Below are 14,542 nucleotides of genomic sequence, written 5' to 3'. Positions count from 1 at the left end.
TTAGGACACTTCCATGACTTGGGGAGGCCTCCTGGGCAGAGGACAAAAACCTCATAGCGTTATCCCTGCACCCAGATTGGCACAGCAACTCAAGCAGCACAAAACCATATGAAAATACCCCAGCATTCAGTTCGCAAGAAAGGGTGCAAATATCTCTGCAAACATTGATGAAGGCTGGGCTTGGGGGAGGGGGGACTGCACAGAACACACACGGACAATCTATGCACATCGAGGGCTCCACAACTTCTTTACCATTGACGTAGAGGCTGTATCTTTCCACCTCGTAGGGCCACATTTTGCTGAAGTTGTCCGTCTGGTTGACGATTTCATGGTACACCTTCACTCGGTCAAAAGCGGGACTGGTGGAGTCATTGCGGTAAGTGCAGATGGCGTCCATTCCGGTTTCATCCCCGTTCTTCACTGGTCTAGGAGGACAAAAAGAGAGGGAGATCTGTCAGGATGCAGAACGGACCACAAGGGAAGAAAGGATGGATTCCCACTAGCCAAGGTGTGTTCCCATAGATGGAAGACTTACCTGAGTTGAGTCACTTTGCACCCCAGATATGCAGGGCCAATGCTGCTGTTGCTGAGGAATTTGCCAAGCTGAAAGAGGAATGAGACATGACATCAAAAGAAGAGCATCGTCTACACCTCATCACAAGCCTTTCTCACAAGCCATTGGAATCAGACTTACCACTGTGGTGAGTGCTCTTCCCGTTGCATTGAATATTTTTGAATTGGGTCGTCCCATCTCTTCCCTGTACTTGAGGTTGGTGACGGTGAAATTGACGGTGAATTGTTCAACCACTGGAATTGGGGTTGTCGTTTGGGCTGGCGTGGGCAGAGTGGCTAGAACAGAGGGGGGAATAAATGAATGTCTATGCCACTCCTCCTTGCCCAAGGGCCCCCAGGATGGAAAAAGGAGAGAAAAGCCAAGGAAGCAATATCCAGAATGCAATAACTAAAATGAAGGCCACCAGACACGCTGCTTTCACAATCTATTTCCCCTCATTAAAGGATAGAAATATTGTGAATGTAGGCAGGAGGTCCATCACATAGTGAGACTGATAACTCTAAGCAACGAATCACTTGAATGAAAGAATCTTCCTTTTGGTACTCTTCCACTCTTGCATTGTCAACATCAGCTCCTCCAATTGTTGTGTGTGTGTGTGTGTGTGTGTGTGTGTGTGTGTGTGTGTGTGTTAGAATTTAAATGTGGTTCTACTTACTTGTTTCAGGAGGGTCTTCATGATAACCTACAGAAAAGGAAGAGACAGTCATTTGAGAAGCTCTCAATATATTGATGATTTAAATAAGGAGGTTTGTTCTGTTGCAGGGGAACTCTGATGTTCTCCTGTATTTGGAAGATGCACTATGCAGAGGCACATATTATGACACAATCATGTCTGTCACATGACAACCACCTCATGAAGCTTAGGACACTTCCATGACTTGGGGAGGCCTCCTGGGCAGAGGACAAAAACCTCATAGCATCATCCCGGCACCCAGATTGGCACAGCAACTCAAGCAGCACAAAACCATATGAAAATACCCCAGCATTCAGTTTGCAAGAAAGGGTCCAAATATCTCTGTAAACATTGATGGAGGCTGGGCATGGGGGAGAGGGGACTGCACAAAACACACACGGACAATCTATGCACATCAAAGGCTCCACAACTTCTTTACCATTGACGTAGAGGCTGTATCTTTCCACCTTGTAGGGCCCCATTTCACTGAAGTTGTCCATCTGGTTGACGATTTCGTGGTACACCTTCACTCGGTCAAAGTGGGGACTGGTGGAGTCATCGCGGTAAGTGCAGATGGCGTCCATTCCAGTTTCATCCCCGTTCTTCACTGGTCTAGGAGGACAAAGAGAGAGAGATCATTCAGGATGCAAAATGGACCACAAGGGGCAGGAGGATGGACTCCCACTAGCCAAGGTGTGGCAGGACCAGCAAAGAAATGGTCTCCCATTGGAAGAAGACTTACCTCAGTTGAGTCACTTTGCACCCCAGATACGCAGGGCCAATGCTGCTGTTGCTGAGGAATTTGCCAAGCTAAGAGAGGAATGAGAGACGATGTCAAAAGAAGAGCATCGTCTACACCTCATCACAAGCCTTTCTCACAAGCCATTGGAATCAGACTTACCACTGTGGTGAGTGCTCTTTCCGTTGCATTGAATATTTTTGAATTGGGTTGTCCCATCTCTTCCCTGTACTTGAGGTTGGTGACGGTGAAATTGACGGTGAATTGTTCAACCACTGGAATTGGGGTTGTTGTGTGGGCTGGCGTGGGCAGAGTGGCTGGAAGAGACGCAGGTATTTCATAAATCTTCCTTCCACCCTTCCCAAATGGGAAGCAGAATAGTTAAAACAAGTGAAAATCAATTGAAATTCCCAGAATACAATAATTAAAACGAAAGGCACCATACTCCCGGTTCTCACAATAAACATTTCTGCCTTAAGAGATTAAAATACTTTTAATTTCAAATAGAAGTCGGTTGAATGGTGTGAGAATTGAGAAAAGAAAAGAAAATGCAATAAAGCAATATTCAGAATGCAAGAACTAAAACCAAAGGCCATGAAACCTCATAAACTCAGATTATATATCCCCTTCTTAACAGATTGAAATGTTTTGAATGTCAACCAGAAGTCTATCACATGGTAAGATTGGGAAATCTAAACCAACCAACCAACCAACCAAAGAGTGCTCATGTTGCTAGCCTTCTCCTGCTCCATTGTCCAAATCAGCCCCCCATCACTCTTTGCCCTGTGTTTGTCGGGGTGTGTGTGTTGTGTTGGGATTTAAATGTGGTTCTACTTACTTGTTTCAGGAGGGTCTTCATGATAACCTACAGAAAAGGAAGAGACGGTTATTTGAGAAGCTCTCAATATATTGATGTTTAGAATACGGAGGGTATTTTTCTGGGGCAGGGGAATTGTTATGTTCTCCTGTACAGTGGTACCTCGCAAGATGAATGCCTCGCGCAACGAAAAACTCCCAAGACGAAAGCATTTTGCGATGTTTTTGGTGATTTGCAAGATGCCGTTTTCTACGGCCGCGCTTGGCAAGACGAATTTATCGCAAGACAAAGCAACTCGCGTAACGAACTACTTTCATATTGCGAGGCACCACTGTATTCGGAAGATGCACTACACAGAGGGGGTGAGAAGCATCTCGCACGTATTATTGACACAATCATGTCCGCCACACGATAACCACCTCAAGAAGCTTAGAACACTTTCAGGACTTGGGGAGGCCTCCTGGGCAGAAGACAAAAACCTTCATGGCGTCATCCCTGCACCCAGATTGGCACAGCAACTCAAGCAGCACAAAAACCATATGAAAATACCCCAGCATTCAGTTCACAAGAAAGGGTCGAAATATGTTTGCAAACGTTGATGAAGACTGAGCTTGGGGGGCTGCACAAAACACACACACGGACAATCTGTGCACAACAAGGGCTCCACAACTTCTTTACCATTGACGTAGAGGCTGTATCTTTCCACCTTGTAGGGCCCCATCTTGCTGAAGTTGTCCGTCTGGTTGACGATTTCGTGGTACACCTTCACTCGGTCAAAGGCGGGACTGGTGGAGTCATTGCGGTAAGTGCAGATGGCGTCCATTCCAGTTTCATCCCCGTTCTTCACTGGTCTGGGAGGACAAAGAGAGAGGGAGATCATTCAGGACGCAGAATGGACCACAAGGGATGGGAGGATGGACTCCCACCAGCCAAGGTGTGGCAGGACCAGCAAAGAAATGTTCTCCCATTGGAGGAAGACTTACCTCAGTTGAGTCACTTTGCACCCCAGATACGCAGGGCCAATGCTGCTGTTGCTGAGGAATTTTCCAAGCTGAGAAAAGAATGAGAGACAATGTCAAAACAAGAGCATTGTCTACCCCTCATCACTAGCCGTTCTCACAAGCAGTCGGAATCAGACTTACCACTGCGATGAGTGCTCTTTCCGTTGCATTGAATATTTTTGAATTGGGTTGTCCCATCTCTTCCCTGTACTTGAGGTTGGTGGCGGTGAAATTGACGGTGAATTGTTCAACCATTGGAATTGGGGTTGTCGTTTGGGCTGGCGTGGGCAGAGTGGCTGGAAGAGACGCAGGTATTTCATAAATTTGCATTCCACCCTTCCCAAAGGGGAAGCAGAATAGTTAAAACAAGAGAAAATCCGATGAAGGAATTCCCAGAATACAATAATTAAAACGAAAGGCATCATACTCCCAGTTCTCACAATATATATTTCCTCCTTATGAGATTGAAATACTTTTAATTTCAAATAGAAGTCGGTGGAATGGTGTGTTTGAGAACTGAGAAAAGGAAACCAGATAAAGCAATATTCAGAAGGCAAGAACTAAAATGAAGGCCATGAAACTTCATATTCTCAAAATATGTATCCCCTTCTAAACAGATTGAAATATTTTGAATGTCAACCAGAAGTCGATCACACGGCGAGACTGGGAAATCTAATCAATCAATCAATCAATCGACCAACCAACCAAGCAACCATCCAACCAAAGAGTGCTCATGTTGCTAGCCTGCCCCTGGTGCATTGTCCAGATAACCCCTCCCCCCATCACTCCCCATCCCTGTGTTTGTCGGGGTGTGTGTGTGTGCTGTGTTAGAACTTAAATGTAGTTCTACTTACTTGTTTCAGGGGGGTCTTCATGATAACCTACAGAAAAGGAAGAGACGGTCATTTGAGAAGCTCTCAATATACTGATGTTTAAAATATGGAGGGTATTTTTCTGGGGCAGGGGAATTGTTATGTCCTATTTGGAAGATGCACTACAGAAAGGGGGTGAGAAGCATCTCACACGTATTATTGGCACTTTCATGTCCGTCACATGACAGCCACCTCCTGAGGCTTAGAACACTTTCAGGACTTGGGGAGGCCTCCTGGGCAGAAGACAAAAACCTTCATGGCGTCATCCCTGCACCCAAATGGCACAGCAACTCAAGCATCACAAAATAATATGAAAATACCCCAGAATTCAGTTCACAAGAAAGGGTCCGAATATCTTTGCAAACATTGATGAAGACTGAGCTTGGGGGGCTGCACAAAACACACACACACACACACGGACAATCTGTGCACAACAAGGGCTCCACAACTTCTTTACCATTGACGTAGAGGCTGTATCTTTCCACCTCATAGGGCCCCATCTTGCTGAAGTTGTCCGTCTGGTTGACGATTTCGTGGTACACCTTCACTCGGTCAAAGGCGGGACTGGTGGAGTCATTGCGGTAAGTGCAGATGGCGTCCATTCCAGTTTCATCCCCGTTCTTCACTGGTCTGGGAGGACAAAGAGAGAGGGCGATCATTCAGGATGCAGAATGGACCACAAGGGAAGAAAGGATTGACTCTCACTAGCCAAGGTGTGTTCCCATAGATGGAAGACTTACCTCAGTTGAGTCACTTTGCACCCCAGATACGCAGGGCCAATGCTGCTGTTGCTGAGGAATTTTCCAAGCTGAAAGAGGAATGAGACACAATGTCCAAACATGGGCATCGTCTACCCCTCATCACAAGCCGTTCTCACAAGCAGTCGGAATCAGACTTACCACTTCAATGAGTGCTCTTTCCGTTGCGTTGAATATTTTTGAATTGGGTCGTCCCATCTCTTCCCTGTACTTGAGGTTGGTGATGGTGAAATTGACAGTGAATTGTTCAACCGCTGGAATTGGGGTTGTTGTTTGGGCTGGCGTGGGCAGAGTAGCTGGAACAGACATAGGTATTTCATAAATTTCCATTCCACCCTTCCCAAATGGGAAGCAGAATAGTTAAAACAAGAGAAACTCAATTGAAATTCCCAGAATACAATAATTAAAATGAAAGGCATCATACTCCCGGTTCTCACAATATATATTTCCTCCTTAAGAGTTTGAAATACTAGAAGTCGGTGGAATGTTGTGATTGAGAATTGAGAAAAGAAAAGAAGACCAAATAAACAATATTCAGAATGCAAGAATTAAAACGAAGTTCATGAACCTTCATATTCTCAAATTATATATCCCCTTCTTAACAGATTGAAATATTTTGGATGTCAACCAGAAGTCAATCACATGGTGAAATTGGGAAATATAACCAAACAAACAAACAAACCAAAGAGTCCTCATATTGCTAGCCTTCTCCTGGTCCATTGTCCAAATCAGCACACACACACCCAAACCACTCTTTTCACTGTGTTTAAATTTGAACCTACTTACTTGTTTCAAGAGGGGCTTCATTATAACCTATGGAAATGGAAGAGACGTTCATTCGTCAAATTGCATAATGTAATACCACAAGCAAGCTTTTGAAATATAATAGTAACTGGTTGGGATTTCTCACTGTTTTGGACGGTGCATCACCTGCAAACAGGAAGGAACATCCTCCACCTCTATGACAAAATCATCTCACTGCAAAGGGAACCTCAGACCCCCCCACAACATCAGGTGAAAACCTCCATGGTCGTATCTCTGCACCATGATTAGCCCCGTTCTACCCAAACAACACACAATACCATTTTCATCAAAGTCCGCAGCATTCGGTCCTAGAAATTTGGCCTCTGGAGACGGCTGGGCTTGGGAAACTGCTGTGTTGCTTCTATTAACATTCATGGACCCAAACACCCATCCATACCCATCCAGATAATTGATGCACATCCAAAGCTCAAAAAACCACTCAGCTACCGTTGACGTAGAGGCTGTATCTTTCCAGATAGTATTGCCCCATCTCGGTGAAACCATTGGTCTGGTTGACGATCTCGTGGTACACCTTCACCCGGTCAAAGGAGGGCATGGTGGAGTCATTGCGGTAAGTGCAGACAGCGTCCATTCCGGTTTCATCCCCGTCTCTCACCGGTCTGGAAGGAGAGGGAAATCAGGATCCAGGAATTGACCACAGATATGGACAAGGGAGGACAGAAGATGCCAACCTTGTTTGCCTGGGTTGTCAGCAGAGCAGATATGTTCTCACCTGAGTTGAGTCACTTTGCACCTCAGATATGCCGGGCCAATGCTGCTGTTGAGGAGGATTCTGTCAAGCTGAGGAAGGAAGGAGACATTGAGCATATTCCACAAATTTATCTACATGTCCCTTTCTAATTACCATGGGGTCAGGCTTACCAGGCGGATGAGATCTCTCTCCGTTGCATTGAATATTTTGGAATTGTGAGTTCCCATCTCTTCCCTGTACTTGAGGTTGGTGGTGGTGAAATTGACGGTGAATTGTTCGACAGCTGGAATTGGGGTTGTTGTTTGGGCTGCCGTGGGCAGAGTGGCTGGAACAGAAGGGGGAATAAATGAACGTGTGTATTCGGCAAATTTCCACCCCACTCTTCCTTACCAAAGGGGACCCAGGATGGTTAAAAACGGGGAATCAAATGAAGCAATACCCAGAATACAATATTTGAAACGAATGTCATAAGTTTGCCAGCCTTCAAAGGTGGTGTGGCCAGGCCGCTCCAGTGATCTGTTGGCGGGCTGGGGAAGGATCTCCCAATTGCCAGCAAATTGGCCAATGCCGGCAGGTTTCAGGTGGGAGTTCCCCAGGGGCTGGTCCTGTGGAACGCCCTCCCATCAGATGCCAAGGAGATAAGTAACTATACAGTCTTTAGAAGACAGCTAAAGGCAGCCCTGTATGGGGAAGTTTTTTTTATGTTTAATGTTTTTGTATACGCTGGAAGCTGCCCAGAGTGGCTGGGGAAACCCAGTCAGATGTGTGGGGTATAAATAACAAGATCATTATTAATATGCTTCCGGCTCCCCCCTCCTTTTAAAAATTATTTTCAAATCATTAAAAACAAAATCACCACCATGCAATTTTCTTACTTGTCAACTGGGGTGCCATGGAGGAAATTACTGGATGCTGTCTGGGGGTTGTCCATACTGGAGTGATTTTGGTGGTTGTGCGGGCTGTTGTAGGTATAAGTGGAGGAAGAAGAGGCTTTGTGGAAGAGCCTATGGAGGAAATAGAGAGCCAGGGGGTTACCACAAGAAGATGTTACAGGTAGGTAGCCGTGTTGGTCTGAGTCGAAGCAAAATAAAAAAATTCCTTCCCCAAAAAGGGGACTTAAATGAATCAATGAAATCAATGAAATCGACAGAGAGCCTATGTGATGCATGCTTAGAGCACTGGTTCTCAAAGGACCATCACCTTGTCATGGTGAGTGGGCTTGCAGATTCCTATGACCCTTGCGAGTGAAGCTGTCGGGAATCTCGGACTCCCGCAGGGTCACCCAAGGGGGTAAGGTCAAAGGGGAGGAGCTAAACAAAGAATGATCCACAAAGTCCTCAACAGCAGAACAGGCGGAAGATAACAAGGGGCATGTTACAACGGCTGTGAAGGCGGATGAAGAATCTACCAGTCGTCGTGATCCTCATGCCATCGGAATAGACCCTTACTGATCTCCACACATAAAACAAATTCACACATAGGTTTCTACAAAAAAGCCGCCACCCCCCCCCCAAAAAAAAATGTCCCATGGCAATCGGCAAATGGTAACGGGAGCAGGACCGTGAAATCTGGAAGCTCCTACTGATGAACCGGCACATGGGCGGCAGATACAGATTCAGTAATTTTAACTAAAGGAACGAGGCAGTTGAGCAGCTCGGCAGCTGTACTGTATCCATGACTGAGCAGCCCTACTTAGGATCCACTCTGCTCACCCCGAAAAGGGGGAGGGACTAGAAAAGGACAGGCGGATCCAGAATTGGCAGGAGAGGATGGCAAGTGTGGCAGGAAGATTCAAGGACAATCCAAGAAACATTTCAGTGTAGTATAGTAAGAGTATCAAAATATTTATTTTTTTATTTGCAGAATACAGATAGACATCTTTTCAAAATGAGAGCAAGACCATTGTTGAAACCTGACAGGGACATTGTAGTGAAGGGAGGGTCAGAAAGTGAATGATCCCTAATCTGAAGAAGTTTATACCCAGAACAAACTTAGTTGGTCTCTAAGCTGCTACTGGACATTTTTTTTTCATCAGCAACAGCAATAGTTAATACTTACTTGTTGTTCCGACATGGGGCGTAGTTGCTTGTGGCGTTGTGGCATTCTTAACACCTCCCGGTTGCAGGATTGGCCTCTCGGTAACAGGCTGGATCACAGATTCGTTGCCTTTGGTGGCTGGAAGGGAACAGATTTCCATTACTGCCGGCCAGAGATCTTTGCTGACAGGTCCCAGATCCCACTTTCAGACACAGACTCTCAGCCAGTTACTATGATGCATACGGCATGCAGGTCCAGAAATGCAACCGAGGCCAAGATATGGGGCAAAGCAGAAGCTAAGATGTTGTGCCAACAACTTAAAGTCCCCGTGCCGTGGCGTAGCATAGGGGGGCCCCTATAGGCGATTGCCCTGGGCACAAAATTGTAAGGGGCACAAAATGTCAACACCCGGTGCTTCCTCAATACAGCTACCGTGGTGCCTCACAAGACAATATTAATTCGTTCCGCGAGTTGTTTTGTATTGCGAAAATTTCGTCTTGTGGTTTTCCAATTTAAACAAGTCAAAGCCAAAAAAAATTGCAAAAAAATTCGTCTTGCGAGTCAACCAAAAGATCGCAAAATGCTTTCGTCTTGCGAGTTTTCCGTTGCGCGAAGCATTAATCTTGCGAAGTACTATGGTATTGCGAGGTACATGCTTCCGTCAATGGGCTTCTCCATGGGAACCCGGAAGTGACCTCTCCAGACCATAGAATGGCTCTTCTTTTCTTATCTCTGCAGCTGCAATCTCCTGGGTGACACTGCTATGCAGTTGAACGTGCATGCGTACTCCAACCGTTTGCCTCCTACCCATCCTGCTCCACGCGGCCCTGGGCAACCCACGCTACGCCACTGGCCCCATGGGGCCTCCCATTCAATGAGCGGAGAAGTCAGACACTTGCATGGGTGGTGACCTGATCCTCAGGTAGGACCACTGAGAGGTGGTCTGGGGGAACCCCCAACAAACAGTGGACTGTCAAAAAGTCATTACATGGGATAGAAAATAAATGTGTCACCTCCTTCTTATGTTGACAACAAACATGATAATATTTGTACCTGTTGAGAATATTCAAATCCAAATGACTCTTTTCTGACAGTGCTGGGGTCACAACAGACTGCTGTGATGCAACACTTGGGGTCTCAGGATGCTTCTCTCAGGCCATCCCCAAGGCCAAGGCCGCCCAATCCACTGAGCACAGGTACCTTCCCGCTGGAGTGGTACCTATTTATCTACTTGCACTGCGTGCTTTCGAACTGTTAGGTTAGCAGGAACTGGGACAGAGCAATGGGAGCTCACCCCGTCGTGGGGCCTTGAAAAGCCAACCTTCCAATCAGCAAGTCTGAGCGGCACAGTGGTTTAAACCACAGCACCTGAGAGGCTCAATGTGTGAGGAGGTCTGAGCTAGTTGCTGAAGCTCAGACCACATTGTTCTTACAAGACCTCATTGTTCTTATAAACCAATGATATGGGGGAAAATTACCACTGTAACTAAACGAAGTTTTACTGACTGTGCAACCTTTTCTGAATGCTGTATGGGAAATGACCTGAATCTGACCTTAGGAGAGTTTGTAAGTAAAGCACTCTTTGCTCGTTAAAAAGTGGAAAGGCTGAGTCCTTTTTTGCCCACCCCAGCGCTTTCCTTTGTGGAAGCTCACATTTTATCATTAAATTGGCAGAAAACCTGAATTGTCATTTCTTCCAATTCAGCATTAAACAGCAAGTTTTTGTGCTGAAAGAGTCAGAGTTCTTGTTTTTTAAACATTCAGATACAGCATAATAAACCATAGACCTGTGCCTAGAAAATTTGGAGGAAAGGTAAGTGTGGATGAGCCCTTGGGGAAAAAAAGAACATACCTCTCTCTGTCTCTAGAGTGGTGGCTGTCTCTGATGTGAATCCAGTAGTCTCCCCATGGGAAGTAGAAAGAGCTCTTGACCATGATGTTAACTCAGTAGTCCACATTGCAGAGGTTGATGGTTGTTCTCCACTAGACGTGACCTCCACAGGGACAACGGGAATAGTGGATGTAACATGTACAGTTGATGTTAACTCTGTAGTTTCTACTGGAGAAGTGGATAGAGCCTCAGTACTTGATGGGATCTCTGTGGTCTGCAGTGGAGAAGTGGTGGCTTCTGCTGCAGTTGATGTCATCAATGTTGTCTCCTTTGGAGAAGTGGAGAGAGCCTCAGTACTTGATGGGATCTCTGTGGTCTGCAGTGGAGAAGTGGTGGCTTCTGGTGCACTTGATGTCAGCCCTGTAGTCTCCTTTGGTGAAGTGGATAGAGCCTCAGTACTTGATGGTATCTCTGTGGTCTGCAGTGAAGAAGTGGTGGCTTCTGGTGCAGTTGATGTCATCAAGGTAGTCTCCATTGGAGAAGTGAATAGAACCTCAGTACTTGATGGGATCTCGGTGGTCTGGAGGGGAGAAGTGGTGGCTTCTGGTGCAGTTGATGTCATCAATGTCGTCTCCATTGGAGAAGTGGATAGAGCCTCAGTACTTGATGTAATCTCTGTGGTCTGCAGTGGAGAAGTGGTGGCTTCTGGTGCAGTTGATGCCATCAATGTAGTCTCCGTTGGAGAAGTGGATAGAGCCTCAGTACTTGATGGGATTTCTGTGGTCTGCAGTAGAGAAGTGATGGCTTCTGGTGCAGTTGATGTCATCAATGTAGTCTCCTTTGGTGAAGTGGAGAGAGCCTCAGTACTTGATGGGATCTCGGTCGTCTGCAGTGGAGAAGTGGTGGCTTCTGGTGCAGTTGATGTCATAAATGTAGGCTCCTTTGGTGAAGTGGATAGAGCCTCAGTACTTGAGGGGATTTCGGTGGTCTGCAGTGGAGAAGTGGTGGCTTCTGGTGCAGTTGATGTCATCAATGTAGGCTCCTTTGGTGAAGTGGATAGAGCCTCAGTACTTGATGGGATTTCTGTGGTCTGCAGTGGAGAAGTGGTAGCTTCTGGTGCAGTTGATGTCATCAATGTCGTCTCCTTTGCTGAAGTGGAGAGAGCCTCAGTACTTGATGGGATCACTGTGGTCTGCAGTGGAGAAGTGGTGGCTTCTGGTGCAGTTGATGTCATCAATGTAGTCTCCGTTGGAGAAGTGGATAGAGCCTGAGTACTTGATGTAATCTCTGTGGTCTGCAGTAGAGAAGTGGTGGCTTCTGGTGCAGTTGATGTCATCAATGTAGTCTCCGTTGGAGAAGTGGATAGAGCCTCAGTACTTGATGGGATCTCTGTGGTCTGCAGTGGAGAAGTGGTGGCTTCTGGTGCAGTTGATTTTAGCCCTGTAGTCTCTTTCAGAGAAGTGGAAAGAGCCTGAGTAATTGATGGGATTTCTATGGTCTGCAGTGGAGAAGTGGAGGCTTCTGGTGCAGTTGATGTCATCAATGTAGTCTCCTTTGGTGAAGTGGATAGAGCCTCAGTACTTGATGGGATCTCTGTGGTCTGCAGTGGAGAAGTGGTGGCTTCTGGTGCAGTTGATGTCATCAATGTAGTCTCCTTTGGTGAAGTGGAAGGAGCCTGAGTAATTGATGGGATTTCTATGGTCTGCAGTGGAGAAGTGGTGGCTTCTGGTGCAGTTGATGTCATCAATGTCGTCTCCTTTGGTGAAGTGGAAAGAGCCTCAGTACTTGATGGGATCTTGGTGGTCTGCAGTGGAGAAGTGGTGGCTTCTGGTGCAGTTAATGTCATCAATGTTGTCTCCTTTGGAGAAGTGGATAGAGCCTCAGTACTTGATGGGATCTCGGTGGTCTGCAGTGGAGAAGTGGTCGCTTCTGGTGCAGTTGATGTCATCAATGTAGTCTCCTTTGGTGAAGTGGAGAGAGCCTCAGTACTTGATGGGATCTCGGTGGTCTGCAGTGGAGAAGTGGTGGCTTCTGGTGCAGTTGATGTCAGCCCTGTAGTCTCCTTTGGAGAAGTGGATAGAGCCTCAGTACTTGATGGGATTTCTGTGGTCTGCAGTGGAGAAGTGGTGGCTTCTGGTGCAGTTGATGCCATCAATGTAGTCTCCGTTGGAGAAGTGGATAGAGCCTCAGTACTTGATGGGATCTCGGTGGTCTGCAGTGGAGAAGTGGTGGCTTCTGGTGCAGTTGATGCCATCAATGTAGTCTCCGTTGGAGAAGTGGATAGAGCCTCAGTACTTGATGGGATCTCGGTGGTCTGCAGTGGAGAAGTGGTGGCTTCTGGTGCAGTTGATGTCATCAATGTCGTCTCCTTTGGTGAAGTGGAGAGAGCCTCAGTACTTGATGGGATCACTGTGGTCTGCAGTGGAGAAGTGGTGGCTTCTGGTGCAGTTGATGTCATCAATGTAGTCTCCGTTGGAGAAGTGGATAGAGCCTGAGTACTTGATGTAATCTCTGTGGTCTGCAGTAGAGAAGTGGTGGCTTCTGGTGCAGTTGATGTCATCAATGTAGTCTCCGTTGGAGAAGTGGATAGAGCCTCAGTACTTGATGGGATCTCTGTGGTCTGCAGTGGAGAAGTGGTGGCTTCTGGTGCAGTTGATTTTAGCCCTGTAGTCTCTTTCAGAGAAGTGGAAAGAGCCTGAGTAATTGATGGGATTTCTATGGTCTGCAGTGGAGAAGTGGTGGCTTCTGGTGCAGTTGATGTCATCAATGTCGTCTCCTTTGGTGAAGTGGAAAGAGCCTCAGTACTTGATGGGATTTCTATGGTCTGCAGTGGAGAAGTGGTGGCTTCTGGTGCAGTTGATGTCAGTCCTGTAGTCTCTTTCAGAGAAGTGGAAAGAGCCTCAGTACTTGATGGGATCTCGGTCGTCTGCAGTGGAGAAGTGGTGGCTTCTGGTGCAGTTGATGTCATCAATGTAGTCTCCTTTGGTGAAGTGGATAGAGCCTCAGTACTTGAGGGTATTTCGGTGGTCTGCAGTGGAGAAGTGGTGGCTTCTGGTGCAGTTGATGTCATCAATGTCGTCTCCTTTGGTGAAGTGGATAGAACCTCAGTACTTGATGGGATCTCGGTGGTCTGCAGTGGAGAAGTGGTGGCTTCTGGTGCAGTTGATGTCATCAAGGTAGTCTCCGTTGGAGAAGTGGATAGAACCTCAGTACTTGATGGGATCTCGGTGGTCTGCAGTGGAGAAGTGGTGGCTTCTGGTGCAGTTGATGTCATCAAGGTAGTCTCCGTTGGAGAAGTGGATAGAACCTCAGTACTTGATGGGATCTCGGTGGTCTGCAGTGGAGAAGTGGTGGCTTCTGGTGCAGTTGATGTCATCAAGGTAGTCTCCGTTGGAGAAGTGGATAGAACCTCAGTACTTAATGGGATTTCTGTGGTCTGCTGTGGAGAAGTGGTGGCTTCTGGTGCAGTTGATGTCATCAATGTAGTCTCCTTTGGTGAAGTGGATAGAGCCTCAGTACTTGATGGGATTTTCTTACTTGTCAACTGGGGTGCCATGGAGGAAGTTACTGGATGCTGTCTGGGGGTTGTCGCTGCTGGAGTGATTTTGGTGGTTGTACGGGCTGTTGCAGGTATAAGTGGAGGCAGAAGAGGCTTTGTGGAAGAGCCTATGGAGGAAATAGAGAGCCAGGGGGTTACCACGAGAAGATGTGATGGGGAGATGAG

General features: G+C 46.8%; 1 protein-coding gene across 1 annotated transcript in view; it reads right to left on the bottom strand.

Annotated features, from left to right (window-relative positions):
* LOC118078488 (uncharacterized) overlaps positions 1 to 14,542 on the bottom strand; it is a 162,445-nt gene that overhangs the window by 49,337 nt on the left and 98,566 nt on the right. Inside the window, exons 8-29 of the mRNA XM_088671363.1 lie at positions 10,840 to 14,484; positions 9,009 to 9,125; positions 7,826 to 7,954; positions 7,121 to 7,275; positions 6,972 to 7,039; positions 6,686 to 6,858; positions 6,221 to 6,247; positions 5,576 to 5,730; positions 5,417 to 5,484; positions 5,134 to 5,306; positions 4,659 to 4,685; positions 3,946 to 4,100; positions 3,787 to 3,854; positions 3,482 to 3,654; positions 2,825 to 2,851; positions 2,149 to 2,303; positions 1,990 to 2,057; positions 1,687 to 1,859; positions 1,230 to 1,256; positions 695 to 849; positions 536 to 603; positions 253 to 425 (exon numbers count right to left, since the gene is read on the bottom strand). Of these exons, the coding sequence (XP_088527489.1) occupies positions 253 to 425; positions 536 to 603; positions 695 to 849; positions 1,230 to 1,256; positions 1,687 to 1,859; positions 1,990 to 2,057; positions 2,149 to 2,303; positions 2,825 to 2,851; positions 3,482 to 3,654; positions 3,787 to 3,854; positions 3,946 to 4,100; positions 4,659 to 4,685; positions 5,134 to 5,306; positions 5,417 to 5,484; positions 5,576 to 5,730; positions 6,221 to 6,247; positions 6,686 to 6,858; positions 6,972 to 7,039; positions 7,121 to 7,275; positions 7,826 to 7,954; positions 9,009 to 9,125; positions 10,840 to 14,484 (5,979 nt within the window). The remainder of the gene's footprint in view (positions 1 to 252; positions 426 to 535; positions 604 to 694; positions 850 to 1,229; positions 1,257 to 1,686; positions 1,860 to 1,989; positions 2,058 to 2,148; positions 2,304 to 2,824; positions 2,852 to 3,481; positions 3,655 to 3,786; positions 3,855 to 3,945; positions 4,101 to 4,658; positions 4,686 to 5,133; positions 5,307 to 5,416; positions 5,485 to 5,575; positions 5,731 to 6,220; positions 6,248 to 6,685; positions 6,859 to 6,971; positions 7,040 to 7,120; positions 7,276 to 7,825; positions 7,955 to 9,008; positions 9,126 to 10,839; positions 14,485 to 14,542) is intronic.

The sequence above is a fragment of the Zootoca vivipara genome, chromosome 6, assembly GCF_965207765.1.
Source record: "Zootoca vivipara chromosome 6, rZooViv2.hap1.1, whole genome shotgun sequence".
Classification (NCBI taxonomy): domain Eukaryota; kingdom Metazoa; phylum Chordata; class Lepidosauria; order Squamata; family Lacertidae; genus Zootoca; species Zootoca vivipara.
Note: the sequence above shows the minus strand (reverse complement) of the source record. Positions and strands in the feature narration are given on the sequence as shown.